At 41.6% G+C, this 13,807-nt stretch overlaps 1 protein-coding gene across 1 annotated transcript in view; it reads left to right on the top strand.

Annotated features, from left to right (window-relative positions):
- The first annotated feature begins 10,314 nt into the window (after positions 1 to 10,314).
- Positions 10,315 to 13,807, top strand: part of LOC122671728 (DEAD-box ATP-dependent RNA helicase 15-like) — a 34,597-nt gene continuing 31,104 nt past the window's right edge. The window contains exons 1-6 of the mRNA XM_043869117.1: positions 10,315 to 10,414; positions 10,513 to 10,629; positions 11,769 to 11,869; positions 12,444 to 12,616; positions 12,752 to 12,983; positions 13,179 to 13,297. Of these exons, the coding sequence (XP_043725052.1) occupies positions 10,514 to 10,629; positions 11,769 to 11,869; positions 12,444 to 12,616; positions 12,752 to 12,983; positions 13,179 to 13,297 (741 nt within the window). The 5' untranslated portion in view covers positions 10,315 to 10,414; position 10,513. The remainder of the gene's footprint in view (positions 10,415 to 10,512; positions 10,630 to 11,768; positions 11,870 to 12,443; positions 12,617 to 12,751; positions 12,984 to 13,178; positions 13,298 to 13,807) is intronic.

The following is a 13,807-nucleotide window of genomic DNA, read 5'->3' as shown; positions in this document are numbered from 1 at the left end:
CCAAGGTAAGCTCCCTCAACCTAGCTATCCCTCATTTCCCTTTCATTTTGTTGGTATCTTGAGCTAGGGCTAACCTAGGGTTCCATTGGGACTCAAGGTGAAGCTCGGCCCTAGTTGGGAGCTCTATTGGATGTTGACCTAGGCCTCTAAGTGCTATAATTGCAGCTATGGCCATGGATCCCTTGGTTTTGAACCCAAAACCCAACCCTTGGACCAATTGGAGACCAAACCTTGTAGGATCTTGGATCCATGAGGTGAACCTAGGACTTAGTGACCCTAGGAAGGCTTAGACACCTCCCCCTTATCCCTGAGGTGCTATGGAGCTCCAAGCTCCAAGCTAGAGCTGAAGCTCTCTACAATCTCGGAAGAGACGGCCGGCGGACGAACGACCGGATCCACCTATCGTGGTACCACCCGTCAGTCCGCCCAGTATAAGCCCTGTGTGTTGGCCTGAGCAGATAAAGACACGGATTCACCCTGTTTGCCTCCGCCCAGGGCCTGTTGCTTTTGGGTCCTGTCTCAAGAAATTGAACGGATGTAGGGGCGGACCCAAGATGTACATCCAGTTAGATTCTAGGGTTAAGAGATAAGAAGTGAGATGGAAGAAGTTGGAGGAGGAAGAAGATAGCAAGAGAAAAGAGAAGAGAGGAGAGAATATTTTAGTTGTAATCGATTGTGTTGGAGAGGCTTCTCCATACACCATATATTCATTCAATCATAACTAATAGAGAATTACATCTACCTCCCTAGGGAGGTATAAGGGAAATAAAGAAAAAAAATAGAATTACATAATAAGGCAACTAGTAATAGAACTAGTTCCTAAACTACCCCTACTACATGACTTCTAACACTCCCCCTCAAGCTGGAGAATATATATCATGCATTCCTAGCTTGCTTAGGAAAGAGCTAAACTAAGGAGAGCCAAGAGCTCTGATGAAGATATTTGCCAGCTGATCACCAGTCTTCACAAAAGGAGTGCAAATACAGCCAGAGTCTATCTTCTCCTTAATGAAGTACCTATCAACCTCAATGTGCTTAGTCTGATCATGTTGAACAGGGTTGTGAGCGATACTGATGGCAGCCTTATTATCACAGTACAGTCTCATGGGTCCTTCAGTGGCAAATTCCAGTTCCTGAACTAGTCTTTTCAGCCAGATGAGCTCACACACTCCATGTGTCATAGCTCTAAATTCTGCCTTGGCACTAGATCTGGCCACAACATGCTGTTTCTTACTCCTCTATGTGACTAAGTTACCTCCCACAAAGGCACTATAGCCGGAGGTAGATCTCCTGTCTGTAATGGAACCAGCCCAATCGACATTTGTGAAACCTTCCACTCTCAAGTGGTTGTGCCTTGCATAAAATAATCCTTTCCCTGGAGAGGACTTCAAATACCTCAGAATGCGATACACAACATCCAAATGGCCACTCTTGGGCGCATGCATGAATTGGCTGACAACTCCCACTGCATAAGAGATATCTGACCGAGTCATAGAGAGATAGATAAGCTTCCCCACTAGCTTTTGATATTTTTCCGCATCAACAAGAGAAGGACCACAGTCCTCTCCTAGTTTGTGATTCTGTTCAATAGGAGAGTTTGCTGGTTTGCAGCCTAACATCCCTGTCTCTGTCAACAGGTCAAGAATAAACCTCCTCTGACATATGTTGATCCCTTTATTGGTCCTTGATACTTCTATTCCTAAGAAGTACTTCAAGGGACCCAGATCTTTGATCTCAAATTGTTGTGCCAAGTAGCTCTTCAATCTACCTATCTCAGCTGTATCATCTCCTGTAACCACAATATCATCAACATAGACAATGAGGGCTGTGATAGTACCATTACTCCGCTTGGTAAAGAGAGTATGATCAGCTTGGCTCTGGGAGTATCCATTCTTCAGAAGAGCCTGTCGGAAGCACTTAAACCATGCCTTTGGTGGCTATTTGAGTTAAGGAGGCACACTTTCCCTTTAGCTGAAGGCATCTTGAAGCCTGGTGGAGTGTGCATGTACACTTCCTCTTCTAAATCACCATGAAGGAAGGCATTCTTCACATCCAACTGATATAAAGGCCAATCTTTATTGGCAGCCAAGGATAAAAGAACTCTTATCGAGTTATGCTTGGCCATAGGAGTAAATGTCTCCTGGTAGTCAATTCCATAGACTTGACTGTACCCCTTGGCCACCAACCTTGCTTTGTATCTCTCAATACTGCCATCGAATTTATACTTGATTGTATAGACCCATCTGCATCCAACTGGGACACGTCCCTTAGGGAGGTCAACAAGTTGCCAAGTACCATTCTTCTCAAGTGCCATCATCTCCTCCGACATGGCTTGTCTCCACTTTGGGTCAAACATAGCATCAATGACATTCTTGGGAATGGAAGCAGTAGAGAGAGCAGTAATAAAGGTAAGGACTGTAGGAGAAATTACATCATAGGAAACAAACTGGGATATAGGATTAGTACAAGTTCTTTTCCCTTTCCTAATAGCAATAGGAAGGTCCATATCAGATGGAGGAGATGAAATGTCACCTGATTGAGGAGGATGATTCTTAGGATGTGGATCTGGATTTGAAGAGGACTCTTGGTAGGTCTTCTTTCTTGTATTATGCAAGCCTTCACCTTTTTTTGTATGTAAGGTGGTAATCCTTACCAAAACCACTTTCAACAACCAAATCTGTATTCCCCCCGGGTGGTTGGTCATCAACCTCAACCACATCTACAGTCCTGTGTTTCCCAATGTCAAGCATAAAAGGAGATGTAGGTAGAGGAGAAAGAAAGAAATCATCAGTAGTCTGTTCAGTCCCACAATTCTCCCCCTGAAGAGGATGCTGAGAAGGGACAAAGAAAGGGATAGACTCAAGAAAGGTAACATCCCTGGAAATGATACATCGGCGGGAAGAAGGATGATAACACTTGTACCCCTTGGTAGTAGAGGAGTACCCAAGCAAGAGACACTTTAGAGCTTTGGGGTCAAGTTTAGTGCGAGCAGATTTGTTAACATGCACATAACAAACACAGCCAAAGACTCTAGGTGGAAGAGAAAAAGCAGAGGCCTTGGGAGATAAGATGTCCAAGGGAGATTTGAAATTCAGAAGCTTGGTAGGCATACGATTGATGACAAAGGAGGCAGTGAGAAGAGCTGCAGACCAAAAGGTCTTGGGAACATGCATGCCAAACAATAGGCTACGAGTGACCTCCAGTAGATGGCAATTTTTTCTCTCAACAACTCCATTTTGTTGGGGCGTGTCAACACACGCTAGCTGATGGATAATGCCATGAGTAGTAAAGAAGGTTTGAAGGCCACCAAACTTGTACTCTCCCCCTTTATCAGATCGCACAATTTTGATGCGGGTCTCAAATTGAGTAAGGATCATTTGATAAAAATTCTAAAAGGCATCACAAACATCACTCTTATGCTTCAAAAGTAGAGTCCATGTGGCACGGGAAAAATCATCAACAAAGGACACAAAGTAACGAAAGCCAAATAAAGAAGTAGTAGGGGAAGGACCCCAAACATCAGTATGCACAATATGAAAAGGAGCAACAGTTCTATTACCATGATAAGGATATAAAGACCGACAATGTTTGGTAAACATACATGGTTCACATTGAAAAACATGAGAAGAGGCAATAGATAAAAATAAGTGAGGTAATTGTTTTCTCATTACTACAAAAGATGGATGGCCAAGACGGTCATTGCCATAACATAACAGAATCCACAGAACTACTGTCATTTCGACCACATACATAGGAATGAGCTATGGGCAAAAGTGGATAAAAAAAGTAGAGGCCTTATTCCTCACGTCCACTACCAATAATCCTCTTCGTCACCAAATCCTGAAAAAGACAGTGAGAAGGAAAAAAAGTGACACAACAGTTGAGAGATTTAGTCAAATGACTCATAGATAAAAGATTCAGTGTAAGGTTAGGGACATGAAGAACAGAAGAGAGAGAAATAGATGATGTCACAGGGATATTACCCTTACCAAATATAGAGGAAAGGGAGCCATCAACTACCCTAACCTTGTCCTTACCAGAGCAAATGGTATATGAATCATAATAATGAGACGTACCAGTTATGTGGTCTGTGGCACCCGAGTCAATGACCCAAGACTGGGCAGCAGTGGAAGCTGAGGTGAAGACCTGCAAAGCTGAGGATGATGAGGATCCAGCCATACTAGATGTAGAAGATGTGCTCAACTGTGACACAACCCTGCGAACCACTGCATCCATGAAGGTGGAGTCATCCTGAGGGGTATCAGCATCAGTCGCCGCTGCGGAATGAGCCCGAGCTCCCCCTCTACGGCCACCACGATCACGCATACCAGGAGGACGACTATGGAGAGACCAACGCTTATCCTTGGTGTGTCCAGTGCGTCCACAATGATCACACTTAAATCTATCTCGCCCAACTCCACTGGCACCAACTGTCTCCAGGGTATTGGCTTCCTCACGATTAGGCCCTGGGCCTCTACCACCTCCACGGATGTCTCGAACAGAACTGGAATTGAGAGCTGACCTCTCAGATGATGCTGGTGGTGGTGCCATAGTAAGCCTCCTGGTTTCTTCACTCTGTAAGTAACTACAGACTTCACTAAGAGAGGGAAGGGGAGACCGGCCTAACAGCTGGAGTCTAACTGGCTCATAGTCAGAATTCAGACCACCAAGTAAAGAGAAGACACGCTCCTTTTCCAGGGTCAGAAACACTTTGGCCTCATCCTCTGGGTTGGTCAAATGAAGGTCCCTGTAGTGATCATACTCTTCCACAAGACTAAGGAACGTACTGTAGTACTCAGAAATAGTGCTGTCACCCTGTTTCAATGAGTGAATTCTCTGATGAAGCTGATAGACCTTGGCAGTGTCACCTACTCTGTCAAAGGCCACAAAGACACTATCCCAAATAGCTTTGGCGGTGTCCTTCCTGATAAATCTTCTCCCAATCTCGGGCTTCATGGAAAAGATTAACCAGGTCATAACTGTAGAATTTTCAGTCTCCCATTTATCAAAGGCAGGTGAACCAACTGTGGGAGCCTTGATAGCACCTATTATATATCCAAGTTTTCCCTTACCCCTAAGGGAAAGCCTCACAGAATGTGACCAATCTAGGTAATTAGTACCATCAAGCTTAATAAAAAAAATCTGTTCATGTGTACTCTCATAAGTCAACTGAGGGACAACAGTGGGAGGTTGTGAATCAACAATACCAAGCACAGAGGTATCCGAATCATTCATGATGGATACTAACCATAAACAAGATCACAAAAGGCAAGGGGGGGAGTACACACTCAACCCAAACAAGCAAGAAGTCCCATAAGCAGCCTAGGATAGCACACTGTCTAGACAATCCTAGCAGCAAAATTCTAAGAGGACTTAAATCAAGCACTTCTAGTGCATTAAAATATCAGGCTAGCAGGCAGTCCCTAAAAAGGAGGCTTCACAAAGCTTTGCAAGGAGTAGTAACAACTTCAAACAAGTAAAAAAGCCTCAAAAAGGTTGTGCAGACATATCTCTCAACCAAGAGCATCAAACTGAAGCTCAAAGCAAGCAAAAAAGGTGTAAACACTCTCGGGTTTACCTGGGCAGAACAAAGGATCCCACACAAAAAGAAGTCTGCTCATATGGCTTCTTCAATCAGCAAGGGAGATCATAGCCACTCTCATAAGTGTCCTTGGGCGATGCAAATAGGCCAGACCAAGGCACAAAAGTAATCCAAGAGCAGCAGTAGCTGCAACCTGAACCTGAACTTGGCGAAAATGGTAGCAGCAGCTGTATGAAGTCCAAACCTTCAAGAGAGCTTCAAAACAGCTCAGGTTTATCCTTCAATCATCAAAAGAGGCTAGCATAAGCCTATTCCATACTCTTGAAGCAAAGTTGTACACAGAAATGTCCTCTTTGGAATCCTTAGACACAAAGGATTTCAAAGAGAAGAGAAAGAATGAAAACAGGGACTGAACCAACTCTCAAACCTTGAACCTGCTCTGATACCAAGTTAGATTCTAGGGTTAGGAGATAAGAAGAGAGAAGGAAGAAGTTGGAGGAGGAAGAAGATAGCAAGAGAAAAGAGAAGAGAGGAGAGAATATTTTGGTTGTAATCGATTATGTTGGAGAGGCTTCTCCATACACCATATATTCGTTCAATCATAACTAATAGAGAATTACATCCACCTCCCTAGGGAGGTATAAGGGAAATAAAGAAGAAAAAATAGAATTACATAATAAGGCAACTAGTAATAGAACTAGTTCCTAAACTACCCCTACTACATGACTTCTAACACATCCGCCCGTGGATCCGCTCCCTTTTATGATTACCCCAGGTTTTGAATGGATCGACCACCGGACTCAAGTAAGAAGTTCCTCTCGTGGGTCTGCTAGCTCTATTTTTACCTTTTGGCCTGAACGGAGTCAGGGGCAGAGTCACCCTGTTTTCCTCCGCCTGTGAGTCTGCTCGTGCTGTCTTGGTTGAAATATGATTTTAACCTTATGGGCCCAGTGTGGGACCCATCTATGCATGCTTTAAGGATTGTTTTTGTATTCCTAGGCTACCCAACTCGATGGTTGGCGGGGAGCTCTGGTGAGATTCATGTCAACCACACATGGCGACGCCTGTGTTAGGTGAGTGGGTTCTGCGTGACTTTATTGGGTTTGTATTATTATATTTGATAATCTTAAGCATGCTATTGTATATCTATACGCATTGTGCGCATTGCATTTTATTCAATTGTAATCTGTTGTGATTATGATAGCATGCTCACCATTGTATCGGGCAACGGTGCTGGGTGTGCCCGTACTAGAGTCCCAATTTATTTAAATTATGAAAACTGCTGTCTTGCATCCTGAATTGTCTCTGCCGTGCCGTGCTGGTACCTGGGGACTAGATGGAATGGGACGTTAATGCCCCCGGAATACCTCTCGGGACGATAGGACCTACATATAGTATATCTGTGGCTAGGATGCTTGTTCCCTTATGCTACGACTCTTGCCAACAGGGGTTTATGTGTTGAATAGTTTGAGCACCTGCTGTCTGTGGAGGTGGGAGAGGCCAGGACAGGGGTAGTGATGGCTATCAGGGTTTGCCACTGGGTGGTCATGATGGCTTCTACCGGTGCAGGTCCCCTGGTGATAGTTGAGGATTCATTGGGGCGATAGGATAAGTGACCCTCAATGTCTCCCAAGCTATCACAGTAGTATATACTTGACCGATAGAATTATGTGTTAGGTGGAAAATGAATCTAACATTGGCATGCATCATTCTGATTGATATTGATTGTATGGTGTATGTGCATTCCCTTTGCTCCCTCACTAGCTAGTGTAGCTAACCCCATTGCGCAACCCCCTTTTTAGTTAATTATGCAGAAGGTACTACTTAGATGAGCACCGTTGGATGCGAATCAAGTGGAACCGACAGCTATGGCTTGGATGTAGATGTACACCCAAGATTGGTGCCCTTGGGGTAATTATTTATATTTTTATTATTTTTGTCTTCACCTCCACATGCATGTATAAACTGTGTGTTTATTTAGTAATGAGTAGTTACTTATGTTAGAATTGTAATATGTGTTATCATTAGAGAACCGATGCTCTATAATTTCACATGATTTAATTTAATTTCACTTCCGCTAACTCTGTATCTATAACGGTTTATTTCTTTTTGTTATTAAGAAGTGATGACAGGGTGGACTGTGACTCGGGACATTGTATCCGCGATCCTGGTAGGTGTTGGGATGATGTGTGATTGTCTCAGTCATACCCCTATGTGACAATATTTATTACATCGGGATAGGGGCGTGACAATTATCCTAACAGAAAAGGAATGAATTGTAAGTGAAATTGAATTATTCCAAAATAAGACTAAACCACCTGATCTACCAACTGGGTTAAAAAAATAGGCAAAAGGGAATCCTAACCTTTTCTTTATCTTCTCCATATAACCCTCAGATTGTTTAGTTTTCATAAGAAAAACTAAACACGGACGCCTTGTAGAAACCATCCTACAGAGATATTGGACTGTCAAAGGGCGACTGATCCCTTGACAGTTCCACACCAATAGGCTTATAGCTCTTTGGGGGGGGCTAGTTGAGGGTAGCTACCCAAACCCTTTCAGCAATAGAGGAGGAAGACAAAGCTGAGGAGAAGTGTCAGTGACGTCTCCGGACTTCTGCTTTGGTCCCCTGCGGAGGGGAATGCCATGTAAAGAGAACCGGAGGATGAACTCCAAGATTAAAGCGCAGTGAGATTTGAAGTCGTTGGAATTTTGTAAGCACAAAACTTGGCATATATGGTGCTTTCCACTTTGTAGCAAGAGCTCTAACTTGGTATTCAGGCTCAATTTCTTCAATTACCACAGCTGAAGGAGCAATGTCTTCTCCTAATACTGGAGGAGTCACTAGAATAATTTTTGAAGCCTATGCAAGGGTCAAGTCATTAGGATTTGTGGCCATATTTTCTTTCTCTACTATTTATGGCATAGCTAACTCTCCATATTGATTGTTGCTATTTCCCTCAGGCTTTCCAATGGGATAGGAGTACCAAGCCTGATGTTTCTACTTGGAGAAGGAACCTGGGAAAATACATATTCATCAAAAGAAAACTCCAGTGGTTTTCAATAAATTAGTTTTTTACCCAAAGAAAAAGAAGATAAGTTGGGCGGGTAAATCCTCTCCCCATAGGTGATCCATACTCAAATATATATGCTTGAAAATGGAGTTGAACATCATTTATTTTTTTTGGTGCAATGGAGTTGAACATCGATCCACCAAAATTAGGGGCAGGCTCAGCGATAAGGGCTTGCAAAAGTAGATTCAATTCTCGAGGCTTCGATTGGTCAAGTTGTGGCCAACAAGGTTCTAAAACTCGGGTTTCGATTAGGTTTCGACCAGCCAGAAAACGAGTTCGTTTCAGTTTCGACCATATCTCGGTCGAAACTTGGGACTTTCTCCAGGCTAACTCGAACCTTGGTTTCGAGGCCCAAAAGTTGTTTTTTTGCCCCGATTCTTGTTGTGCTGCCTATTTTTGACATTGTAAACTCAATCCATGCATTAGTTACACACATAGAACACTTAAAATATTACTTGAGGTTTTGATCTAAGTTTGATACTGTATATTGTTCTTGGACATGGTATCAAATAAGGTTTGACCGGAACATAATTCCTTCAATATAAATGAGATTTAAGCAATCTTGGATCTGTTAGAAAGTTTTGTTTTGATAGCTTTCCAATAAGTCCAAGATTGCTTAAATCTGATTTATATTGAAGAAGTTATGTACTGGTCAAACTTAATTTGGTGTGCGCGAATACTGTCAAAATCGCTCTAAATGAAAAAAAAATAAAAATTTGGACATCAAAACAAATGAATATTTTACTGCACTTTTGGTTTTTAGCAATGTTTTACCATATTAAGATTTATGAAATTTTTAGATTTGAGAAAAACTCCAGCATTAGAAAGTTGAAAATTGTACCTATCGTCGAAAATCCAGTTTTTGTTCTTGAACTGGGGGGTTGACTTTTTTTTCTTTTGGAATTTGATTTTTTTAACTATTTTTATTGGATTCAAATAGAGGGGAATTTGCTTATTTATGAAGAATATCTTAGGTAAATGAAATACAACTACAAAAACATTTATTTAAATGAAATTAGGCATAACTAAGTGTCTGTCTTGGTTTCTAGCATAAGACCTATCTGTCCTAGTTTCGAACCAAGTTTCCTCTAGTTTTGATGGGTATATGTGTCGAAACCACCGAAATATGGTTGAAACCAATCGAAACCCAGTCGAATCTAGAGATTTTATAAAATTCCACTTCAACTTGTCTCAGAAAACCTGAAAAACCAAGTTAACTCGGTGGTTTCGACAAGTTTTGATCGACTTTTTGTTCCATGGAGGCTAGGTCGTTGGTCCTGAATTGGGGTGTCGGATCGTGGGTCAAAGTACCAAGATCTGACGTGGAGGTGCTTTGTCAAATGTATGTTCATCGAGGAATCGTTATCCTCTCCTGTAACTGCACGGTGCAGTACTGGTGGACATGGCTTCTGCAGCCGCCGCACGATGCAGTATTGCACCTTGCAGTAATTGCATAGGATAAAAATTCGTTCATCGAGGGTGTTATTTGTCCAAGGAACCTGCCATTATGATAAACATGGAAGAGAAGGGTAAACTTGTACTTTTGATCACACATTCATTTTATTCCTGTCACTACTGATGCCCTAACCGTCTCGCCGTCTCTCCCTCTCTCCTCCCTCTGTCACCTTCCCCTCTCCCTCTCCTACTCTCATCTTTCTCCAAATCTCTTACTCAAAAAAGCCCTGCTCTGTGGGGATATTTTCCTCTTCTGTCTTTATCTTTTCTTTTTCTCTTTATTTTTTCCTTGCAGACTCTTTAATCCCTAACCTTTAATTCTAACCTTCTCGTGGATTCAAAGGTAAAGTCGTGCGGAAGCTTTACGCAGACATGCAAACCCTAGCCTTAATTTGTTGCAGTCGCTTGGAACTATAAAACCCTAATTTTCTTTTTGTTCAGAATGGGAGAAATAAAGGAAACCGATGCTTACGAGGAAGAGCTTCTCGACTACGAAGAAGAAGAGGACAAGGCCCAGGATTCCGTCGCGGCCAAGGGCGCCGGTGAAACAGCGAAGAAGTAATTCTTTTTTCTTTGCTCTTTCCTTTCTTTTTGTGGGATTTCAGGTCATTGCCGTTCATTAATTGTTAATTTCTTTTTTTTGTTTTTCATTTCGTCGCGGGTTGTATTTATTATAGGGATTGGGTATTACGAATTTCGTTAGACTCAAGGATGTTATGCTACTTGTTTTCTGCGACTAAAGATGCTGTTTTTAGCTTTTTCAAACCGATGTTTTTAGTTTTATTGCCAGTCAATTGTTTTCTAGGTTTATCATTGTGCCTTTTTGGTCTAACTCACATGTATCTGAAGTTTTGAACTCCATTGGGAATATTCTTTTTAGTAAAGCAAGTTTTTCTTCCTCAAGTTTGCATATTTTTGTCCATGAGGTGGTCAAGTACCTTAATTTACTTTTCAACCATACTATGGATGTATTGTTGAGAAATCTGTTTTAGAAAATGGGTATATACTCCATACTATTTTTGTGGCTTCCTCACGTTGGTTCAATAGTGTAATTGGGATTTGCTGATAGTCTCTGGTCCCGGTAGGATCAATTGATTAATCAGTAATTGTAGGATTTATTGAACTATTGGATTGTTATGCTAGTCGTTATGGAAATTATTAAACACCAACACTCCTCCCCCTACCCAAAAAAATAGAAAGAAATGAAAAAGAAGGATTTGGTGTTTACATTGATACTCTATTTCAATTCTGTTTTTATTCTTAGATTGCTTGATTGTTTGATAGTTCCCAGCAGGTTTTCTCATGATTTTTATTTGGTAGACCAACATCTGGTCTATGTTCCTTCCTCTATTTTTGTTTGGTGATTCCCTACAAGTTTCCCCCCTTCAGTTTTATTATTTTCATTTTGTGTGATGTGTCATTTTCTCATTTTATTTCAGTCTAAGGCCTCTGTTTTTATTGTTGCCCTCGTCTGAGTATCCAGATGGGGCATGAGTGTTGTGTTATGTGATTTTGAAGTTTGAGACTGCAGCTTTGGTTATCATCTAGTAAATTAGCACATTTGCATGTTGGGTATGAATGCTTGGACTTGCTCTAGGAAGAGAGATTGTTCAAGTTAGGTTTTGCTTTGATGCTTGAGATACTATTGTTGATGCAATCATCTAATCCTTATTGTCTTCCCATCTTTTATGGTATAGGGGCTATGTCGGAATTCACAGCTCGGGATTCAGAGATTTTCTTTTGAAGCCAGAACTTCTGCGAGCAATTGTTGACTCAGGATTCGAGCATCCTTCAGAAGGCAAAAACTCCTAGATTCATCTTGTTGCTTACAGAAGTTGGATTTATTTGAATGCATAATGAATCTCTGCTCTCTTTTTCTATGAAGTTCAGGATGCACTGAATTTTTTTTGTAAATGATAACATGAGTTTTCAATCATTGTGGCCAATTGACATGACTTCGTGCATGTACACCTGAACGATTTTGATCTATTATGTGCACTGATAAGGTTATTTAGATGACGAAGTAATTTTCTAAATGTTTGTGAGGCAAAATATTCGGTACTCGCTGAGTTCCTAAAGCATTTTTTGGGGAAGGGGGGTGTTCAATGAGTCTGACAGTTAATGTCAATGACGTATTTCAATCTTGAATTTAATGTCAGAAACAAGGCATCTTTTGCTTTATACATTTGCTTGCATGTGTTCCCCTGTTCTTAAGGATTTTGCTTGATTCTTTTTCAGGTAACATACTACTTCCATACTACTATTTTGAGACAGAAAACTGGTTTGGTAAACCATTCAATTAAAAGGACCCGGAAGGTCTTTTATAGTTACTGAGAGTTCCTTCGCTCCAATTTTATTTGGTTCTTCATCAGTGCAACATGAGTGCATCCCTCAGGCCATCTTGGGAATGGATGTCATCTGCCAAGCAAAATCTGGAATGGGGAAAACAGCTGTCTTTGTTCTATCAACTTTGCAGCAAATTGAGCCTGTTGCAGGTCAAGTTGCTGCCCTTGTTTTATGCCATACGAGGGAGTTAGCATACCAGGTGTGTCTCTGAGACTATGGTCTTCATGTTGTGGCTTATTGTCTCGAGATTGACCCCAAATTTTGGTTTCTGTACAACTTCTTTGATGGCTATGTTATACTTGATGCAAAAGTAATTGCCAACTATTGATTGCAGATTTGTCACGAGTTCGAGAGATTCAGTACCTACTTGCCAGATATCAAGGTTGCTGTCTTCTATGGTGGCGTCAACATCAAAACTCACAAAGATTTACTGAAGAATGAGTGCCCTCATATCGTTGTTGGAACACCTGGGAGGATATTGGCACTAGCAAGAGAGAAGGACCTCTCATTGAAGAATGTCCGACATTTTATTCTTGATGAATGTGACAAGATGCTCGAGTCACTTGGTATGTTCTTATATCATCTTCAATTTTCATAAAGGTTCTAAGTTCCTTCACTACTCTTCTTTCTTTACTTCTTTCATTGTGACTGTTGTTGTCATCACCATCTTCATCTTTATCTTTGGACTTTGTATCTCAGCTTCTAGTTTGTTTCCATGCTTATGCTTCCCGTCTCTTTTCTTGGATGTGTATGTTTTGCAGACATGCGGAGAGATGTCCAAGAGATTTTCAAGATGACCCCACATGACAAGCAAGTTATGATGTTTTCGGCAACACTCAGCAAGGAGATTCGCCCTGTTTGCAAGAGATTTATGCAAGATGTAATGTCCTGTGACCAGTATTACTCAAATTTAGAAGTCAGTACTTTTCTTACTGCCAGTTTTCTGCAAGATATATGCCAGGAATAGTGATTAATATGATCTTGCAGCTGCCATGCTTATCCATGCCTAGCTATAGTGGTCCTCTGGCGAAGTGTAGTTTGGAGCTTGGAGCTTGAAGCTTGATAGAGTATTGCCAGAGAGTGGGAATCACTGGATTGAGCCTTTTAGTACTTAAGGTTATTGAAACCATAGTTTGTGCGTTGGTTTTCCTGGGCTCATGATTTCCTGCCCATTTTTTTTTTAGTTCTTGCTGTGGCCACTGCTGATTTCTTAGGCTAGCACTTCTCGTCCTCCCATTTCTGCTCTCTCTACTGCTCTTCTTTCATTCCCCCCCTTATTGTGGGGTGATGGGGGTGGTTGGTGTTCTTATCTGAGTGCAGTTTGAGTTGCCTGTATACTGGAAGTGGCAGGGTTTACACTTATTTACAGGTCATTGCCTGAAAATACTTT

This window comes from Telopea speciosissima, chromosome 8 (genome assembly GCF_018873765.1).
Source record: "Telopea speciosissima isolate NSW1024214 ecotype Mountain lineage chromosome 8, Tspe_v1, whole genome shotgun sequence".
NCBI classification, from domain to species: Eukaryota; Viridiplantae; Streptophyta; class Magnoliopsida; order Proteales; family Proteaceae; genus Telopea; species Telopea speciosissima.
This window is presented reverse-complemented; position numbering and strand designations above follow the sequence as displayed.